At 22.6% G+C, this 20,390-nt stretch overlaps 1 protein-coding gene across 1 annotated transcript in view; it reads right to left on the bottom strand.

Annotated features, from left to right (window-relative positions):
- The window catches only part of LOC122855710 (5-hydroxytryptamine receptor 1), a 37,966-nt gene that overhangs the window by 6,489 nt on the left and 11,087 nt on the right, over positions 1-20,390 (bottom strand). Inside the window, exons 3-6 of the mRNA XM_044157265.1 lie at positions 19,652-20,063; positions 17,636-17,931; positions 15,470-15,710; positions 14,939-15,145 (exon numbers count right to left, since the gene is read on the bottom strand). Coding sequence (XP_044013200.1) covers positions 14,939-15,145; positions 15,470-15,710; positions 17,636-17,931; positions 19,652-19,780 — 873 coding nt within the window. The 5' untranslated portion in view covers positions 19,781-20,063. The remainder of the gene's footprint in view (positions 1-14,938; positions 15,146-15,469; positions 15,711-17,635; positions 17,932-19,651; positions 20,064-20,390) is intronic.

The raw sequence follows: 20,390 nt of genomic DNA, 5'->3' as shown, positions 1-20,390 counted from the left end.
TCACGCTTAATAGCACTTTAGAGAAAATGCTGTGCTATTTCTTCATGAATTTTCCCTTGGGCAATTTTTTTTTTTTTTTATTTGAGCCTACTTAAAAGATTTTCACGCACTTGGGGTAACAACACGTTTATGTTAAGAGTTATCATAAACATTTGAAATTGACTTGAAGGTTTTTATTTCATTTCGTGTTTTGTAATGTTTTTTTTTCTGTTGAATAATGTTTGGGCTATTTATTTGTTTATAGTTGGTTTGTATTAATAGTTCCCCAAACACTCGTGTACTCAAACAAAATCTGGGTCTCACGTTTCAGTCAGCTTTCGTTTCTTCAATACGAATGGTCTTTAATTCCACTTGGTACATGCTTTTTCAAGCCATTAAAACTCCTACCTGTATTGGCTGTTTTTATTTTTGATAAATCTTTTTTGTTTCTTCAAAAAATTTTCCAAACAACAAGTATCAAACTTTTTTGTTTTACATTTTTTTTTTCAAGCCATTATACAAGAGTTGAAAATAAATTTTTAGCTCACATAAAATATCATCGGATCAAAAACTAATTTAAAATATACATACAAATAAATGTAATTTTTTTTTTTTTTTTATTTTTATTTTTTAGTTTAGATAAATTTGAAGAGTAAATATTGACCATTGAAATTTATATATTTTTTTGTTTGTCTTTGTACATCAATTTAAAAAATGTTTACTTTTTATTTATCTTTGTTTTTTTTTTATTAAAAATTTGTCGTTTGGATGTGGATTTTTTCTTGACTTGAAAATGGTTTTTAAACTTGAAGCTCTTGGGAATGTTTGAGCGAGCTGAAAATTGCTTTTCTTTGGAATTGACTTTTTCCGTTGTACACCCGATAGATTTTATCACATCTATGTGTGCATATCACAATTTTATATTGTGTCAAATATTATATCCTGGACTCTTGGACGTTACTATTTTGTCATATTGAAAAGAATGAAAAAATTTATATAAAAATAGAGATAAAAATATAAGTCAGAAATAATTTTTTATACTGAAAATTGAGTGCAAGTCTTTTGTGGCAATGCTGACCTCAATATTTTATCATTTTTTTAAAAATTCAATGATACAATTTTAACATATTTTTTCAAGATAAATTTACTATGATTTTTCAAAAGTGAAAGATACAAATTGCTGTACAGATGTAGTATCAATTTATCAAGATTTTTATTATTTATCAAATAAAATTATTTAGTAGCTTTTTAATCATTGCAAAAGAAAAAGAAAAAATATTCTTTTGAGATGTATTAATAGAATCTAATTCAATTTGAGGCTTTTTAAAGCTAATTAATGATAAAAGATAAAAGAAAATTTAATTAATTAGATCGTCTGGTTCTTCAAGTGAGAAAGTAATTTTTTTTTTTTTTTTTTTCTGTTAGTTTGTGGTTGACTGATGGATTTTCTAGTCGTAATAAATGAATCTTAAATTTTTTTTTATTTTTCACAAGACTACTACAAAATACATGAAAAAAAAAATTCAACAATATATATATTAATTTGAAAGAAAAAAAATATAATCATTAGTGTTTATAGAAAGAAAAAAAAATTGAATTTAATATTTTTTCAATTCAACATATATTTTAATGATAACCTTGAAAATAAATAAAAAAATTTTTATAGAAATTAGATTTATAGTCGTGATAGAATTGTGACATGGTGCCTATGCATGTTTAAATAATATCATTTTGCGGAAAGACCTTGGGTCATGAGAGAAAGAAATTTAAAAAAAAAAAAATTTTAAATGTCATTGTCAATGTAAATTAAAGCTGGACACGTGGTAAGGTCTACGATCGTCAGAAAAAATTAACATAATTTTTTATTTTATTTATTTAAATACTATTTAAATTTATTTTATTATTTTTTAATTGTAAAATAGTTTGTTAATGAAAATCATAGTTGATTTGTGTACAAGATAATGCTCGATATATCTTGCAGACAATTTTATTCCTAGGCGACATTGTAAATCCATTTTATTTTTTTATTTTTTTCATTTTTTACAAATGACATTAACGTTCTGTTAATTTGGTATTGGATTATTGGAGAAAAGTCTTGCTCGTTTTGTGGTTGACCAAAGAAAATGTAAAAAAAAAAAGGAAAAAATAATTGAACAAGAAAAAATAAAAAAAATTACATAAACAAAGTATAATGAGAAAAATAAATAAATGAAAAAAAAAAACCAAGATATACAAAGGAAAGTCACTAATTTACTTTGATATAATATTTTATTTATTTATTTTTATTAAAATTATTATTTATCGGGTAAATAAAATTGAAAATAGTTTATATTTTATTTTGAAATAACTTGAATAGTTTTACTTATCGATGAATGTCTTGTAAATGTCTAAAAAATTTTTTCAAGTTTTCATCTAAAAGTATTTTTAAAACTTTATTTTAAAACAAGAAAACTCCATTTAGTGTCATTTTTTTTCCCTGATTTTTTATCATTTTTTAATAAGTATAAAATTTTTAAAAAGTTTATGAAGGTCTCGACTTGGTGTCAAGGGAATTGATAATGTGTCATATTAAATTCCCCACTAGACAAAAAAAAAAAAAAGCCAAAAAACCATATAAATGCTTAAAATAAAAGTATCATTTTATTTCTAAATACCAATACTTTTTCATGTATTTTATTATTATTATTATTTTTATGTCTCTTTTTAAAATTCGATTATCTGAAAATAAGAGCGAAAAATTTAATCAATACACCGATAATAACATTGGAAAAAAAAAATGGAATAAAAAAGAGTTAGTGTCTTTGTCAATTAAAGTGAGCAAAGGTATATTTAATCTTGATCAAACTTTTCTCAAGAGTCCAGACCTAAATGACACACTCAAAAGCCAATTTGAGTGCCTCATTGTGACACAATTTTATCACGATTGAGTGCATTTATACACAATTTATATTCATCCCTTTTTTAACAGGATGAATAAATGAAAATCTTAAAATAACACGACTTGATATTTTCAAAATTCATTTATTTATTTATTTATTTATTACGAGTATATAATATAAAAATATACTCGTAAAAAAAAAACGTATAAAATGTCTTCGATATGTGTGTACTGCTGTAGCAATAAGCTCCATTTTCTTTTATTTATTTTCTTCTAAAAAATAAATCAATATATCAAAAATTACTTTCAGTATGATCAAAAAAAACACGACAGGTATAAATATACGGGGCTAATAAAAATTCTTCCGTCACATAGTGCTCAAATGAAAAAAAATTGAAACAGAAAAAGTGCTTTTTTAAAACATTTCAAATGTTAGACAGTCTACTTTGATTTGCTTCAAGCACGAGCACACTTTTGTATCAACCAATCAATCAATCAATCAATTTCATATATAAATTTTCAAATCATCATATTATTTTTTCACAACACTCACTTTTAGATGCCATATCATTTTACCAATAAATTTATACATTTTAACAATTTTCATTAAATAAAATAAAAATTGTATTTTTATTTTTAAAATAAATTCATAGCTAGCTCGAATTTGAAAATAACAAATTATTTTATATTTTTTTTACATGTTTAATTAACAATTATAAAATATTTATTCATTATTAAAATTCAAACGTTTCATTTTTTTTTTTTTTTGTACTAATTACAAAATTGAGTTAAAAAAAAAAAAAACAATTTAAATTAAAATGTTTTTATTTCCATTTGTACATTTATCATTTGTGCCGGAAAAAAAAAATTTCACTTTATATTAAAAATAATGTTAATTTGACATTTAATTTTTGACATTTATATTTATATTTTTTTTGAATTTTATATTTTATTTCCTGTATATACGTAATTTTTTATTAACGTTGTTTTTTTTTTTTTTTTGTTGAGGTAGAGAGCATCTAGTAGCATCAACTCATTATTTTCCAATTTCCATTAAAAGTTTAAAAGAAAACAGAAATACCCCATGGTGAATTTGTCCTGTTTCATCCTTGCCACCTGCGGCTAAAACTTTCATTGGAATATAGTCTTGGTGTTCTTGTTGTTCATGAAATTCCTGCTTTTACTCTAAAAGATTTTCATCCTTTTAATCGTTTAGCTATTTCCAGTTTTCTTAATTTTCACTCAACTTAAATACTTGAATTATTTATGACTCGTTTTTATTTTGTTAATTATTTTTTTTATAATTTTCAAATACAGTAATAATTGTTAAAATAATTAAAAAAATTAAACGTAACTTTACCTCTGAGGTGTAGATAATAAAATGGATTTAATTATTTATTTTTATTTTTATTTAAAATTGGATGGTAACAATCGGCTTTACTCAATTTCAATCAGCTTTGACTCAGCAATTATTTCAAAACTTTATTTATATATATATTTTAATGAAAGTTGTGTACAAAAGCAAATTGCAAAAGTTTTTGTTTAACCAGCTCTCGTCAAGTAATCATTAGACATGTAGAAATATTAAATTCCATTGAAAGATCTTTGCCAATATTCTCAACTGAATTAAATAGAAATTCTTAATCAACTTGATCAAGGCACTAAAAAATATTTTCATCTATTTTGTTTATCCTATTTATATTTTTATTATCATTTTTTTTATCCAACATCATTATATAAAATTTTTTATATAAAAAATAAAAAAATAAAAAAAAAACTTTAGCATAAAAAATGTTGCAAATTTAACTTTAAATTCAATATTTTTTTTTTTCATCTTATTTTTGTAAAAATATTCTACATTAAAAATAAAATGTAAATAATATTGAGTTATGTTTTATGATTATTATATTTCTTTTATTTATTTTTCATATTTTTTTTTTGAATAAATAATGATGATTATATTAGGTTGTGTTTCTTTGAAATAATTTATGATGGTATTGGTATGTTTATGCTTTTACGTTGTAATGGTCAAATTGGGTTAAAAAAAGGTAAAAGGTAATGGAGGGTTGTGACGGATGTGGAAACCAATTAGAGAAGAAAACGCAAGGTTTTGCGTCAGAATTAATTCAAGTTAAAAACCATTGCATTTGTCACGAACTGACACACAAATAAAACAAATTAATGATATATATTTCTCAAAAAATATTACCATTATTTATTTTATAATAAATAATATCGCGCAATTTTTTTATTTTAATTTTATTAAATTTTTCGTTGAAAATATATTTCAAAACTTGCCTCAAAGAAATTTTAAAATATTTTTTTTTTTCTAACTCGAGGCTGTCGAAACTTTTAGGCTATTTTTTTTTTCTATTTCAACATATAAACTAATGGAAAAAAACTGAACGAAAAATTTAAAAAAAAAAAAATACTATTTGAATTATTATTTTTTCATTTTAATATTTTTTTTATTTATTATTATTTATTGTATATAAAAATGAGACATAAAATATATGAACCATATGTTTAATCTTGTTGGTTCATTGGACAAATTTGTATGCATCTGACAGAATTAAAATATATATAAACTTGAACTGTCTAGTGAATAAACTCCACACTTACTCGTATATACAAATACAACTTAATAAACTTCTTGATAATCAAAACACATTTACGTTTGAAAACCCACTTGTGAGATAAATAAATATATAAATTTGTTGAAGATGATGTTATTGACTGAATGACACCTATGATATTATTGTAAATGAAATAAAAGATACTTGACTCTCAATTAGATTATCAATAAGAGCATGTGCTTATAACTTGAGAGTACTCATGTAGTCATGTACATAATGCAACTTGAAGAGCTTGTTATTATTATTTTTTTTCTATGTCACTTTACTGCTTTATGATTCATTTTTTTTCTGATAACATTTTATATGTTTAAAGATTAAATATGCACACTAAGAATACATAAAAAGTAATAATAAAAACTAAAAAACTATTAAAGTTAAAGAGGGCGAGAGGGGAAGGTTGAAGGGGTTACTATATCAAGAGATAAACAAGTGTTTTTTTTTGCTTTTTTTTTAATTTTAAAATGTGTTTGTATATGCAGTAAATGATTTACTCACAGTGTCGTTAAGTGATAATTTTCTTTACACTGTAATTTACACTTGCAAATTATTCTTGATCTTGTAATATAAATTTATTCATGAATACGATATTAAATAGTGTATAAACAATTTTTCATGGAAATTTATGTAATGTTTATATTGTTTTTATTAACTTGAAAATACGTACTATATTTTTTTGCAATAAATAATGCTTGGCTCACGATGAGAATTTTTTTGCAAGTAGTTAGGGTCTGTATTTAAATGCCTGACAATTTTAAAAAATATCTACTGATGCGTTTTCTCGGGAGAATTTTTATAAAAAAAAAAAAATTGAATATAGAATTTAATAATCGTAAGGTAAAAATTTATAAAATGACAATTGTCGTTTCAATAATAGGATTGTAAATATAAAAATTTAAATACTTGAAAAAAAATATTTTAAATTATAAAGTTTTTAATTAACGATGGAAATTACAGTTAATGAATTTAAAAAATAATTTTTTTTTCTCATTTTGTTGACCAATCTATTGTCCATTCGGATATGAGATTTTTATATTCATTTTATTATGTTATTAATGACTTTTTTTATGACTAAATATATCATGACTATTTATATGTTTCATAATAAAAAGAAAAATTAAAATTAAATATATTTAAAAAAATAAAACTCATAAAATGACTATAAAATTTGTACGTGAATTTTTTTTTTCCATTTAATTTTACTTTTGGTATGTGTAATGACAGATCGTAAATTTTTTTTTTACCGCAGTTTGTGTTGGTCAGAAGCGAAGATAGAAAGAGTTTGATAAGCTAGTCGGAAATAAGGCTAAAGCTCTTGAGAAAATGTACAAAAAAAAGAAAAAAAAAAAACTAATAAAAAAAAATAAAAATAAATGTTAGATGGTATTTTCTCGCACTATACTCCACGTATATATCCCCGATGAAACCTGCCCCAAGAGATTCAAGATTTATCGTTGAAAACAAATATTATTTCTTTTTTTTATTTCAAATAATATTTTTTTAAAGTTGTGCATATGTTTGACAACAAAAAAAAATTGACAAAAAAAAAAAAAGCACTTTGTTTTTATTTTTAAGAATAGGTTTTTTATCATGATGCATAAAGAAAATTTAATTAAAAAATATAATAAGAATATTTAGCAAATATTTAAACTGCGATTTTATAATTAAGAGGTATTTTTTTTTTTTTTTTTCAGTAGTTTGTTCAATACCGGAGTTTAAACTAGAAAAGATTGTGTCAGCGAAAATAAGATTGAAGAAAATATAAGTGTTCTTGATTTTGTCATAATTTTTTTTTCTTTTGCATTTTTTATTTGACTTGGTTATATTTCTTTTGTTGGAGAAGGAGAGACCGTCTGCCTTTATCTTGACTTGTTCCACTGATTTTAGATCACAGATCTCTCGTTGTGGGTAACTTGATGGCAAAATAATTCCCTCGGTAAAATTTTGCGAGGGTTGGAATAATTTTAAAGCCAGTATAAGACATCGTTTAGTTTTTCGGCGAATGGATATTTTTATATTTACATATATTGAGACACTAAAAAAATATGGGACAATTTACGTTGAATTCATACATATACATACGCAAATAAATTGTCGAGAGTAAGGTGAAAGAATGATGATAAAAAAAAAATCCTGACGAAGTATTAAAAAAAAATATAAAAAAATAGAGATTGTTTTTCTCTATAGATGTCATGAAAAGCAATGCCAGAAGCCATTATACAACATGCCATTTTAGCAAAAAGAAAAAAAAAACATGAAATAAAATATATAGGCTTTAAAAAAAAAATAATTTACCCAGTGGTGAATGAAAGTCACACAAAAGAAGTGTGACAATAAAGTTTGACAAAAATGAAACCATCACATATTTAAACAAACAAAAAAGAGCAAAAAAAAAAAAATAAAACAAACGATTATATATAAATTAATGAATTGAAAAATTAATGATGACAATTACTTCTCATCAAATATAATAACAATAAGTTTAACTATTTTCTCTCAACTTTTACACAGCTTAAAATATATAAATAATAAATATTTTATTTTTTATTTACTAATTTGAATTATAATAATTATTATTTCAATTATTTTTAATATAAATATCCAATTCGCCGCATTGTTAATTACTTTTTTGTAATTTAAAATATTTCCAGTCAAATAATTATGGATAGATTTTATTTCTGTTTATATTTACATGCATAAAATTTTACACAACTTAAAATTTATTCTCATTTTTTTCCTTGTTTATTCTTCAACAAAATAATAACAATAATAATAATTGATAATTAAGAAATACGACAATACGTTAACTTTATTTTTTGAATTGATAAATTATTAAAATAAAGTAACATAAAATTTAATCCTAGTTATAAATTCATTCAAGTAAATAACAATGTCATTTTCCTTTTGTGCAATATGATGGTATCCGCATAATATATTACGGTGGTTTATTAGTTTTGATATAATGCGAGTAAAGCCACCAGAGACCGCGAGTTATTGCGGTAAATCATCTCAACTCATATTATTATATATATATATTTGTATGATGGTTCATAAAAAATATAAATAATTGATTTAAGTTAAAAAAAAACAAGTAACAATATTTTATCATTAAAAATAGTAAATTTTAATAATTATTAGATTATAAATTTCAATTGAAACTTTAATGACAGTTTAAATGATTAATATGTTAATTTTATATAATAATAATTTCTATTTTTGTGGTTGTTTTATCTTGTGAAACTGTAAAATTTATAGTGTTCGTATTTTATATATATATGGGCATTTAAATAGAATTTAATTTAAGAGACTTTGGTGATATTTTAGTGTGAATATTTAGTAGAGGAGATCCACAATGCCCGTTGAAAGATGTGGTCGTCCCTTATTGTCTTAAATATTCATGATCCAACAATCAGTTTTCCTTAAAGTACATAAATTTTTAATTATATATTGAAATATTACTTTCAAGTCTATTTATTAAGTTATTTCATTGAAAATAAAAAACTTAAAAATACTATAAATTTTATAAACTAATAGAAAATTTTTAAAATTTATAATTATTTTTTAAGCTTTTGTAATTAATAAAAAAGTTGGACATTTTTATATCTTGAAAATATATTTTATCATTCATTTTTTTTATTTTGTTTATTGTTTAATAATTAATAATTTAAAAAATTTATTTTAATTATTAAATTCAATTATTTTAAATTAATTTTAAAAAGTAATTTTTTCTTCGTTTTGTTTATCAATTTACGTGGAAAAAAAAAATATTCAATAGAATAAAATTCATTGATTTAAATTAATACAATTTTCTATGATGATTTTGAGACACTTTGGTTAATTTTATTTTTATGGTATTGTGCTTTTTTTTTTTTTGTTTCATTTGATTGTATAAATGGCGGTTTACGAGTATATACTTTGGAGAATATAATATTCTCCTGGGTCACATCAGTTGTATACTGATGCTCTTGTATTTTATATATATAAAAAATTACCAGGTCGATTCTGAAGTCTCTTGTGTTTCAGAAAGAATCATGGTATAAATATTATAACAAATGCAACATCACGTATTTTCTTCTGCATAGAACATTCTTTAAATAATTAAAGAAAAAAAAAATTTTGAAAATAAATTGAATTTAGCAAACAAAAAATTCAATTTAGATTAAAAATAAATAATAAAAATAATAATAATAATCTTAATTACGATCAGGTATACACGAGTCACGTAAAATAAAAAATTTAATAATTTAGTATCAATTAAAAATAATTTATATGAAATTTTTTAAATTACTATGATAATTTTGTTTATTCATAATTTATTTTTTGTTAATTATATATTTTTTTTGGGATTTATTATTCACTTAATAAATAAATAAACTATTTAATTATTTTTAAAAAATTTATTCATATATTTATTTATAAAATGAAACAATTTTTTTTAATATAAAAATATTAATATGTACTTTATTTGATATTTTATTTGAAATTTCATTTTCATCTTATAAATAACAGCATACAGGTCAAAATAAAAAGATATATTTGCCAAAGAAAATTAAATGCTTCATATATATCATTTTGAAATGTGCAAAATATGTGTTCACTCGTTCACACGCAGTGAATTTGAGCTTGAACTTTTACAAAATACACTCGTGTGTGTGTCGTTTTTATGCTTGGGTTACGTTGTATTATATGCACCCTGGAAAAGATGAATTCCAATTTTTTTACCCATATATACATTTATACTGATCTTTAACTAAATTTTATTTTTCTTTTTTATCTATTTTTCTTTTATTCTGCTGAAAAGGAAACGAATAAAATCCGGCGATAAAATTACCACAAAATTTGCACGGTTCGAAAGATCTTTTGAAGTTTTTCATTTCTTAATTTTTTTTTTTTTTATCATTCATCTTCAAAAGACTTGATTAAACTTATGTAAATACATAATAGAATAAAAATTGTAGAAATAAAATTTTGTAGATTAAAAATAATTGTATTTTACAATTTTTTATGTATCTATTATTTTTTATGAATAAAATACAAAAAATATTACTTCAATCAGCTATGCAAATGGCAGAAAGTTTAATTTTTTTTTTTTCAACTATTTTTTATTTATTTAAATAATTTTTTTTCTTTTATAAAACTGCATGTACGTCGACAGACAACTGGATGAATTTTTCGATGCAATACATTTTATCTTTCAACCGGAAATGAGAAAAAAAAATATGTAGTTTGTATTTTTCCGGTAAAAAAAGTTGACTATATAAAAAAAAAACTTGTATATAAACTAAACTTTAAAATAAATTTTCAAAAAGAAAAATAGATAGACAAAGAATATTTATTCTTTTTTTTACGGAAATATTTGTACTTTCTATAAAAAAAATTGTACAAAAATTTTCTTTTACTTTGAAATACAACGATGTCGAAAAAAAGAGAAAAAAAGAAAAACTGTCACACTCGTTTAAACAGTACTTCTCTAATTACAGAAAAATATTGTGGTTTTTTTTTTTTTGTTTTTTTCAACTTATTATCATCATCGTTATACTAGTCTTATTCTTTTATACTTAGCATTATTGTTTGAACTTGCTTTGTCATTATTGTATTTCATTTTGTTTTAATTTTTTTAATAAAAGAAATATTTCGTAAAAAGAGATGAGAGTTAGCAGAGGAATTTGCTAGAAAAAAAAAAAAAAATTCGTTAAAAAGGGATTAAAATAAAAAAAAGCCAAATAAGGTTGGGTCAAGACCGTGGGTGCTTTTTAATCAAAGCATGACGCATTTACCACAACTTATTTTCTCTAAATAATAATAACAATTGAAAAAAAAAGTTTTATGCAACAATAAGTTAATGCCATCGCGACATTTATCATCACTGTCTTATTTTTTTTTTTTATTTTCTCAGTACTTTATTTACCAAAAGATTATTTTTAAATTTTTTAAAAATATAAATAGTTAATAAATTCTAGAAAATATTTATTTTTCTATTTAAATTAATGGAGTATAATAATTTTTAATGGAGATAAACAAGACATTGATAAAATACAAAAACTTTCTTTTTTTTTTCGTTGTAATTGAGATATTTATTGACTTTAAGTTTCAAGTAAAATTCGAAAACAATTTCAAGAACTTTTACTGTAGAATATTCTTAAAATAATAATAACAAAATAATAGTAATAAAAAATAATTTAAAAACATTTTTAGAGATTTAGGATAGATTGATTTTATCATTATTAACTTCTTGACTTGACGAAAAACTTTTTTCATTTATTTTATTATATGATTTTTTTCTTTCTATTTTCTTCAAGGCATTGGGTTAATTGTTCCTGAGAGAATATTATGATAGTAGTTAACAACTAAGTGATCCCCATAGAATTATCGAATTAAAAAAAAAATTTTTAAACAGTGTCGTTTGTCATTACCAAAAAGTTTCGAAACTTATTCTACTATTTTTGGTCAAAGATTTACATATTTTTCTTACTTGTTTTTTTTTAATCTCTCAAAAGTTTATACAACTTAACTATACCAAGTTTTAAATTCAGTTTTTAAATATGTCTTGAATATTTTAACAGCTTATTTTGTTGATAAGAGTCCTTGTGAAATGTATATATGATTAAATAAAGTCTATAATTAGTTTTACAAGTTATACAATACAAGTAAATTGATGAAAATTTATATAATTTTGATAACAATATGTTTCATTCAATAATCATGATAGAATATCTATCATTGACACTTGGATTGAGTTTTATTTGAAGCTAAAAACTTATGTAAAATGTCATTCTAAAGACGTTTAATTAAACTTCCAAAGAGCCCTCTCAACCACTTGTAAATTGTAATACGTTTTCTTCAAATAATCGATTATTGGGAAACTAAATATTGAACTTAAATTCAATTCAATTGCAATTTTTTATTTGTAATTATAAAAATAATAAATTCAGTAATATTCTAACTCTATTCCAAAATTTAAAATCAATTTTTATTATTAATTTTTTTTTACTTTTTATATTTTAAATTTTTAATAAAATAATTTAATTAAAAATTTTAATTATATAATTTATTTTGCAGATGATATCAGTGTCGATGTAATGATTTTCAAATTTCCATCTTCAACTTCAATAATGTCGAGTTCAAAATTTTTTAAAACCTTTCCTTTTAAATTTTCAAATGACCAATGCAAACTCTTTTGTATCTTTTTAAATATTTAAAGGATAATCGAATAGAGATAAAAAATTAAAAACTGACGTTAATTTCCACCTGGGATTGTGAAAAAAAAAAAATGATAATTACGTTTAAAAACTTATATCACATAATTTTTTCGATATATATTTATTTTTTATCTTTAAGTAACTTTGTGAAGAAAGTTTTTGCAAATTCTTCAGGCGAATAACTTCAAAATTCTTCTTTTTTTTTTTTTTGGTAGTTATTTTAACAGGGAATTTAATTTTTTTTTTTTTTTTCTTCATGGTAACTGGTAATGTTAAGGTACTGTTGCCTGGGCAATTAATCATTGTGGCTTTGTCACCTTTAGAGGCTTACGTAGTGAAATGAAACTCACTAGCAAAAAAAAAAAAATATATAAATGTTGATAAAAAAGAAATGGTAAAGAAAAGTTGATGGTTTTTCATCACAAAGGTTTTTTATACACTTATCTATCTACTCCATAAAGGCCAGAAAAAAAAAAAAAAACGGTACTGTAATGTTCAGAGAAGCGAACAATGTCAATTAATGGTTTAACCGATAAAATAAATTTCCCTCGAGGTCCGAAATCCGAGAATTCAATGTTCCACCTCGTCGCATTCATCTAATTTCTCTTTATTGGTTATTTGGTTCTCACCTATTTTTTTAGTTAATTTTTTTTATCATCAAGATTGACATTAAATCGTTTTAACTTGAAGATTTTACCATCAACAAACGACAAGAATATATTTTTATATTTTCATCAAATTCTACATGTAAAAATAATAAATTTCTTTTTTTTATTTCTCGATTGACAGTTTCACTAACAGACAGAAAAAAAAAAAAATAGTAAAAAAATAACATGGAACATTTAATTATCATCAATCATGTAACAGATATATTTCAATACGGATTTTTTCATTTTTTTTTTTTTGTATAATTAAATAACTGTCCCTCGGGGAAAATGAAAAAATAAATATATTACAACAGCCATATTGAATATCAAAGTATTTTTTTTTCAATTCTATTTTAATGCACTCGTCCAGCTGGTTAAAATTTTTTTTTTTATTTTTTAAATTCTACCTTTTATTCTCTTTTTTAAACCTCGGCATTTTCATTTAGTTACTTTTTTTTTTTTTCAACTACTTGTTCGGTTGGTTGAGCTTACCAGTCCTCTGGTTGGTTTTTAGTCAGCCAAACTCTGTACTAAGCCCATCGACTAGTAAAATTGAGTTTAAAAAATTTACTTTTTTTCATTTTTATTCAACTCACTTATCGTAATTTAAATAACTAAAAGTTTTAATAATAAATAAAAAAAAAAATAATACAACAATTAATTATGAAACAAAGAAATAATTGTTTTTGTTTTGTTTTGGTTTGTAATTAGTAATTATGAATCAAATGAATATCAAATTAACGTGATGTTGTTAACTTGTTATTACATTAAGTTAAAAATTAAGGGAATATACAATATTATTGTCGGATTGATTGGCTCATCATCAACAACCAATTGCCATGTAGATAACATCAAACGATGTAACATTGGTTAACGATGACAATAATAATATGAATGTGTAAATATGTGTGTACATGTATTGTGTGTATGGGGGTTTATCAATACGCCCAGGTCAATAAAGGTCAAATTTCAAGGCATCTGATAAAATCACTTTGCCTGATAAATTATCTGTGTTTACTATGAACATTTTAGTCATTAACCTGTCAATGTCAGCATATATATATTACCCATTTACAATAAACCACTTGTAATTGTTTTAAAAAAATATATTGACTTTTTTTTTTCCTTTTGCAATACGATATTTTATTTTTTTTTAATAAAAAAAAATTTAAGAAATATACTATTACTATATTTTTTAGGGTATTATTTTTCTTTACCTGTCATTCAAGTCTATGAATAGCCATAATAATAATAATTTTTTAGAAAAATACTTTGATTTGTCATTCAACTTCAAATAATTATTGAAAAATTTTTTTATTAAATTTTATTATTTCTATTTGAAATTTTATATAATGTTGTAAACATTTTTCCAATGCAAATTTATTTGTAGATTAAACGATATTTATGTAAAAAAAAAAAAAAAAATATTTGATTCATGAAGTTATTAAAAATCGGTATAATAAAAGTTGAATATGAAAATAAATTTTGAAAAAAAAAAATTTGCATTTGTTGATTGAGTAAATATATAAAAAAAAAAAAAATAAGGGAATATGCATGGATTGAAAAAAAAAATAAATATTTATAAAAATAGATATTACTGACCGTAGTTGAGGCACTCGAGCTACGATGCTGTTTTATTGTTGGACTACTTTGAGCTGTTTGACTATCTGAATTTAATGATTTGTTCAAAGTACTTGTTTGATGGATCACTGGTTCTTTATCAAGATGACAATGTACATCCAAGTGACTCTGTGCACGTCTTTCCTCCAGTACTATTTTACGTGCTGCACAAAATATTTTGTAGTACACCTAAAAAAAAAACAGATAAAAAAATTTTTTTATTCTTTTTTTTATCTTTTTCAATTTCAAAAAAAAAATGCTGAATTTATTTTTTTTTCTATTTGTGTTATCAGAATGAATAAAGTCAATCGATAAATAAACACAAAAAATATTATTATCAACAAAAAAAAAATAATTAAAAATGAAATTCTCTTAAAAAAAATTTATCCTTAAAAATTATTTATTTATTTATTCTATGACAATTTATTTTCTCAAGTTTAACGTATGAATTTATAAATTTTTTAATATATTTAATTAAAAGTTTATTGAATAATAAAATATATTTTTTCTCACCTGAATCATAACAAATAACGGTATATAAAAACTACCAAGTGTTGCATAAATTTGATATCCTGAATTTTGACATACGTCACAATGCCAAGCACCCATATCATATCTGTGTTCATTACCAAGTATTAAAAGTGGTGGTAGACTTATACAAGCTGCACCAAGCCACACAAGACCAACACATATTATCATTCGTTTAGGTGTACGTTTTACACCATACTCCAGTGGCTTTGTTATTGCATAATATCTGTAACATTATAATATCCCTTTTTTTATTCAATAAACTTTTTTTTTCTATTTTACTTATTTTTTATTAAATAATTTTATCATCTATATTCTATAATTAAAATTAAACTTCATTCCCTTTAGACTATATAAAATAGTTCCTTTGAATATTTTATCGTTAGTATATATATTTTTTTTTTCTATTTTATTTGTCATTTAATAGCAAACAAAATTAAAGTGACGTAAATAAAAAAATAATAGATTGAATAAAAAATAATAAAAATGTAATAACGATGAAATTAAATTTTTAAAATAAAAACAAAAAATTATTTACAGTATTTTGTGTTTAGTGTAGATTTTATTGCACTGGCTGTTAAATAATATTTTATAGAATTTTTTTATTTTTTGTTGACGTGAAAACGTGATGTGAATTATAAATTGGAATGTTGGTTGAGTATAACTTTGTTGTTTTTATTTATATATAAATAAATAAATAAAAAAATATATTACATCAACGTCTCGGATGACAATGTTATTATGGTCATGACGTGAGATCCGCAATGTTCGTTAACAATCACAATAGGAGGGGAAGCTCGTGTCTGTTTGTTTGCCAACAAAACGATCAACAATTACCACAATGCAAGGGACGTATTTACCCATCTCTCATTTGCAACATACTAACCTATATATAATATGATGATTTATATATTTAACAAATATAATAATACAATTAATTATATATCAAAAATAAAAACAACTTTAAAAATGGATTAAATGCTTTTTTCCAATGTTGTGTTTTTTATTATTTTATTTTTTTTTCATCAACGGTTTAATTAAATGCATATATATTTTGGCTATATTGAACTCAAAGAACTGTCCCCAAACCTTTGAAAAAAAAATAAAAATAAATTGTTTATATCCGAGAGTGAGAGAAAGTGAGAAAAAAAAAAAAAAAGGTAAACGATAACGCTTTGTTGGTGTTTGAGTAATCGCAGACCATTGACGTCGGTTACACAAACTGGGTGAACTCTAAATATTTGTTTTCACACCCTCACATCATTACGCAACCACTTTACCACGAAATAAATAAATAAAATTAATGTAAATGCTTTTTTTTCATTGAAATTTTTATGTTTGAAAAAATTTATTTACTAGTAAAAAAATAGAGAAGTAATATTTAAAACTAGAACAATAAAAAAGTTAGATAAAATTGTTAGGATATTTTTGAATTGTTCAATGCTCAATATAAATTAATCTTTTGGCAATTAAAAATTTTTAAAATACTTAAAAACAAATAAAATATTTAAATAGTTAAAAATAGTGAAAAAAAAATTTATTATTAGATTTTTTTTTTTAACGAAAAGCTTTCAAGTTTGAATCGATTAAATATGTGATATGGAAATCCAGTTATTTATTCATTTGATTGGAATGATAATAATTTATTTATTAAATATATTTTACATTTGATTTATTATTTAAAAAAAAAATAAAGTTTATTTACTTTGAATAATTGAAATTTTCGAAAAATTATTTCATGTCAAAATGAACGAGTATATTTATAAATAATTACAAGCTAAAAATAATGATAATTAGGACAAATTAAAAGGCATTGTTTTTTGAAAAATAATTTAAGCATGTGATTGATAAAAATTGGTAATTAAAAATAAGATGTAATTAGGAAATGTGAGATGCTTTGTGGAATTTTGAATGAGCCACAGTAATTACTCGGTGGTCTGACCTCACATTGACCATAATCACTTGAAATTTACATTTCCATTTATTTATTTTATGTATTTATTTTGTTATTTAAAATTTTCATAAGCCCAACAAAATCATAAGAGAGAGAGAGAGAGAGTTTGATGTTGCTTTATGTTGTAATATGAATCGATAAATTAATTTATATAATTAAATGAAAATTGGTAAAATGAATAAATAAATTTAACATACCTGTCAACTGATATCATGCAGAGATTTAGTATACTTGCTGCACAGCTCAATACGTCAAAGCTCACCCATAGGTCACATAGTATTGGTCCAAATACCCAACTTCCTAATACCTCGTATAATAAAGCCATTGGCATTACGAGTAGTGCTACGCAGAGATCACTTACTGCTAGACTTACTAGTAAATAATTGCATGGTCGACGTAATTTTCGTACAAGACATACCGCAACACACACCAATATGTTTCCAATTATTGTCACAATTACTATTATTCCGAGTACCAAGGCCATAAGAATTGCCTAAAGATAAAAAAACATAAATAATCAAGGTTATTAAAATTTTTAATTAATTCTAAAATAAATCAATAATAGTCTCAAAAATAATTCCTAATATAAAAAGGACAAACATCATCGGTCTTCCGAACATTTTATTGGTCATTGTTTTTTTCTCACTTACTTTCATACAAATTTCTTTGTTTGCCTTTTTCTATTATTTTTTTATTTATTTCGTTAGCAATAAAAAAACAACAAAAAAAAGCGAGTAAACAAAATTTTTTTTGATATTTTTTTTTTTTAAATTGACATATTAAGCTAGCACAACTTTTTTAATAATCATCGGATCTTGATGCAATTGGGCTTAAAATTTTGTGCGAATTATGTGTTTTTTATGTGTGAAGAAATAAATTTGAAAGAAAATTTTTTTTTTATTTTTTACATTTTTTTAAAAAATTCAAATATTAAGCTAGCACAACTTTCTCAATAATCATCGGATCTCGATGCAATTGGGCTTCAAATTTTGTGCGAATTATGTGTTTTTTATGTGTGAAGAAATAAATTTGAAAGAAAATTTTTTTTAATATTTTTTATATTTTTTTTAAAAATTGACATATTAAGCTAGCACAACTTTTTTAATAATTATTAGATCTTGATGCAATTGGGCTTGAAATTTTGTGCGAATTATGTGTTTTTTATGTGTGAAGAAATAAATTTAAAAGAAAATTTTTTTAAATATTTTTTATATTTTTTTTAAAAATTGACATATTAAGCTAGCACAACTTTTTCAATAATCATCGGATCTTAATGCAATTGGGCTCAAAATTTTGTGCGAATTATGTGTTTTTTATGTGTGAAGAAATAAATTTGAAAGAAAATTTTTTTAAATATTTTTTATATTTTTTTTTAAAATTGACATATTAAGGTAGCACAACTTTTTCAATAAAGAATAAAGATTCGATCTCGATGTTATTAGACTAAAAATTACGTGTGAATTGTGTGATTTATGTGTAAATAAATAAATTAAAAAAATTTTTCGTCAATTTATTCATTCTTTTTTTTTTTTATGATAATACTTGTGTTTATAAAATCAATGAACAATGAACCTTTTAGAAGGTATAGATACAGGCGCGCGTAGCGCGCCAATGTGCTCGTAAATATAAATTTATAAAAAAAAATGATTTTAAAATTATTATTTGAATTAAAATAAATATTGCATGACTAAAAAATAAATAATAATAAAGCCGTGTACATTTGTAAAATAAAGAAGTACCTAAAAAAAAAAATCCACTAAATCGAAAAACACAATTCCAAAATTTCATTCCATCAGTCACGCGATATAATAATCTATGGAAATTTACAAAAATGTCCATTTCCTTAACATTTTTTTACTCGTAAAAAAATTAAAATAAACTTTTAAATTTTCTATTTCTCATATCAAATAAAACACCTATATCTTTCAACATAATAATTAAAAAAAAAAAAAAAAAATATACAAGATTTTTTGTTATGATAATTTAATTGATTAAACTATACATCAATTAACTTTTAAAAATTACAACAAAAATAATAAATTTTATTTTTAATCAAATATAATAAATTAAAAAACAAAATAAATATTATTTTTTTTCTTTATCTACAATAATAATTATATTTAAAATAAAATGCAAATGATTATTTTGTGCAACATGCAATTTTATGTTAATAAATTTATTCAATTTAAAAAATACAATTAAAATTAACAAACCTGAGTTGTTGTATAGGAAGAATGTTTTCCGGGAAATCCCCGGAAAAAATAATCGGGTTCCTGTGTTGTAATCGGCGTCGTGAAATTTTGATGCCAAGTTGTATCCGTTATTTCGTCCTTCCCCTCCATACGATCTTAACCAATAACCCGGAGCATCCCAATCGCCCCTTTTGCACACCCCTATGTCATTCTTCTTTGATATTTGGCTGAATGCCCACCTCTCGTTTTTGCCCGGCAACCCAAGCATCTATCTATTCCACTTGTTTATTTTTTATTTTATTTTTTATATTTTCTTCAACAATATCTTCAATATCCCTTTGAATTTTCAACTCAAAATATCCACGAAATATTATCTTTTTTATTTTTCAAGTTTTAATCACCACTTGAATTTTATACTGTAACTCCAATTATTCTGAAAAAAATAAAAATAAACATATATAAAATTTAAAAAAAAAAATAATTGAAAATATTTTATTTGTAAAAAAATTAATCCAATTAATTCATTTACATGTCAACAATATAATTAAGTATTTTATTTTTTCTTTTTAATTTAAATCAACGAGCTATTAGTAATAATAATAAATTTTTTTTTCAATAAACACTTTAACAACAAGCAAGTGTATGATCATGAGCGTGTTGGACAAGAGGCACCTCGTTGAGATTGTAATATCGATTTTTAAATTGCGTCAGTTCAAATAAAGACCCTGGATAACAATATCGATTGTTTATTCTTTATTGT

Source organism: Aphidius gifuensis, linkage group LG4 (genome assembly GCF_014905175.1).
Source record: "Aphidius gifuensis isolate YNYX2018 linkage group LG4, ASM1490517v1, whole genome shotgun sequence".
Taxonomy (NCBI): Eukaryota; Metazoa; Arthropoda; class Insecta; order Hymenoptera; family Braconidae; genus Aphidius; species Aphidius gifuensis.
This window is presented reverse-complemented; position numbering and strand designations above follow the sequence as displayed.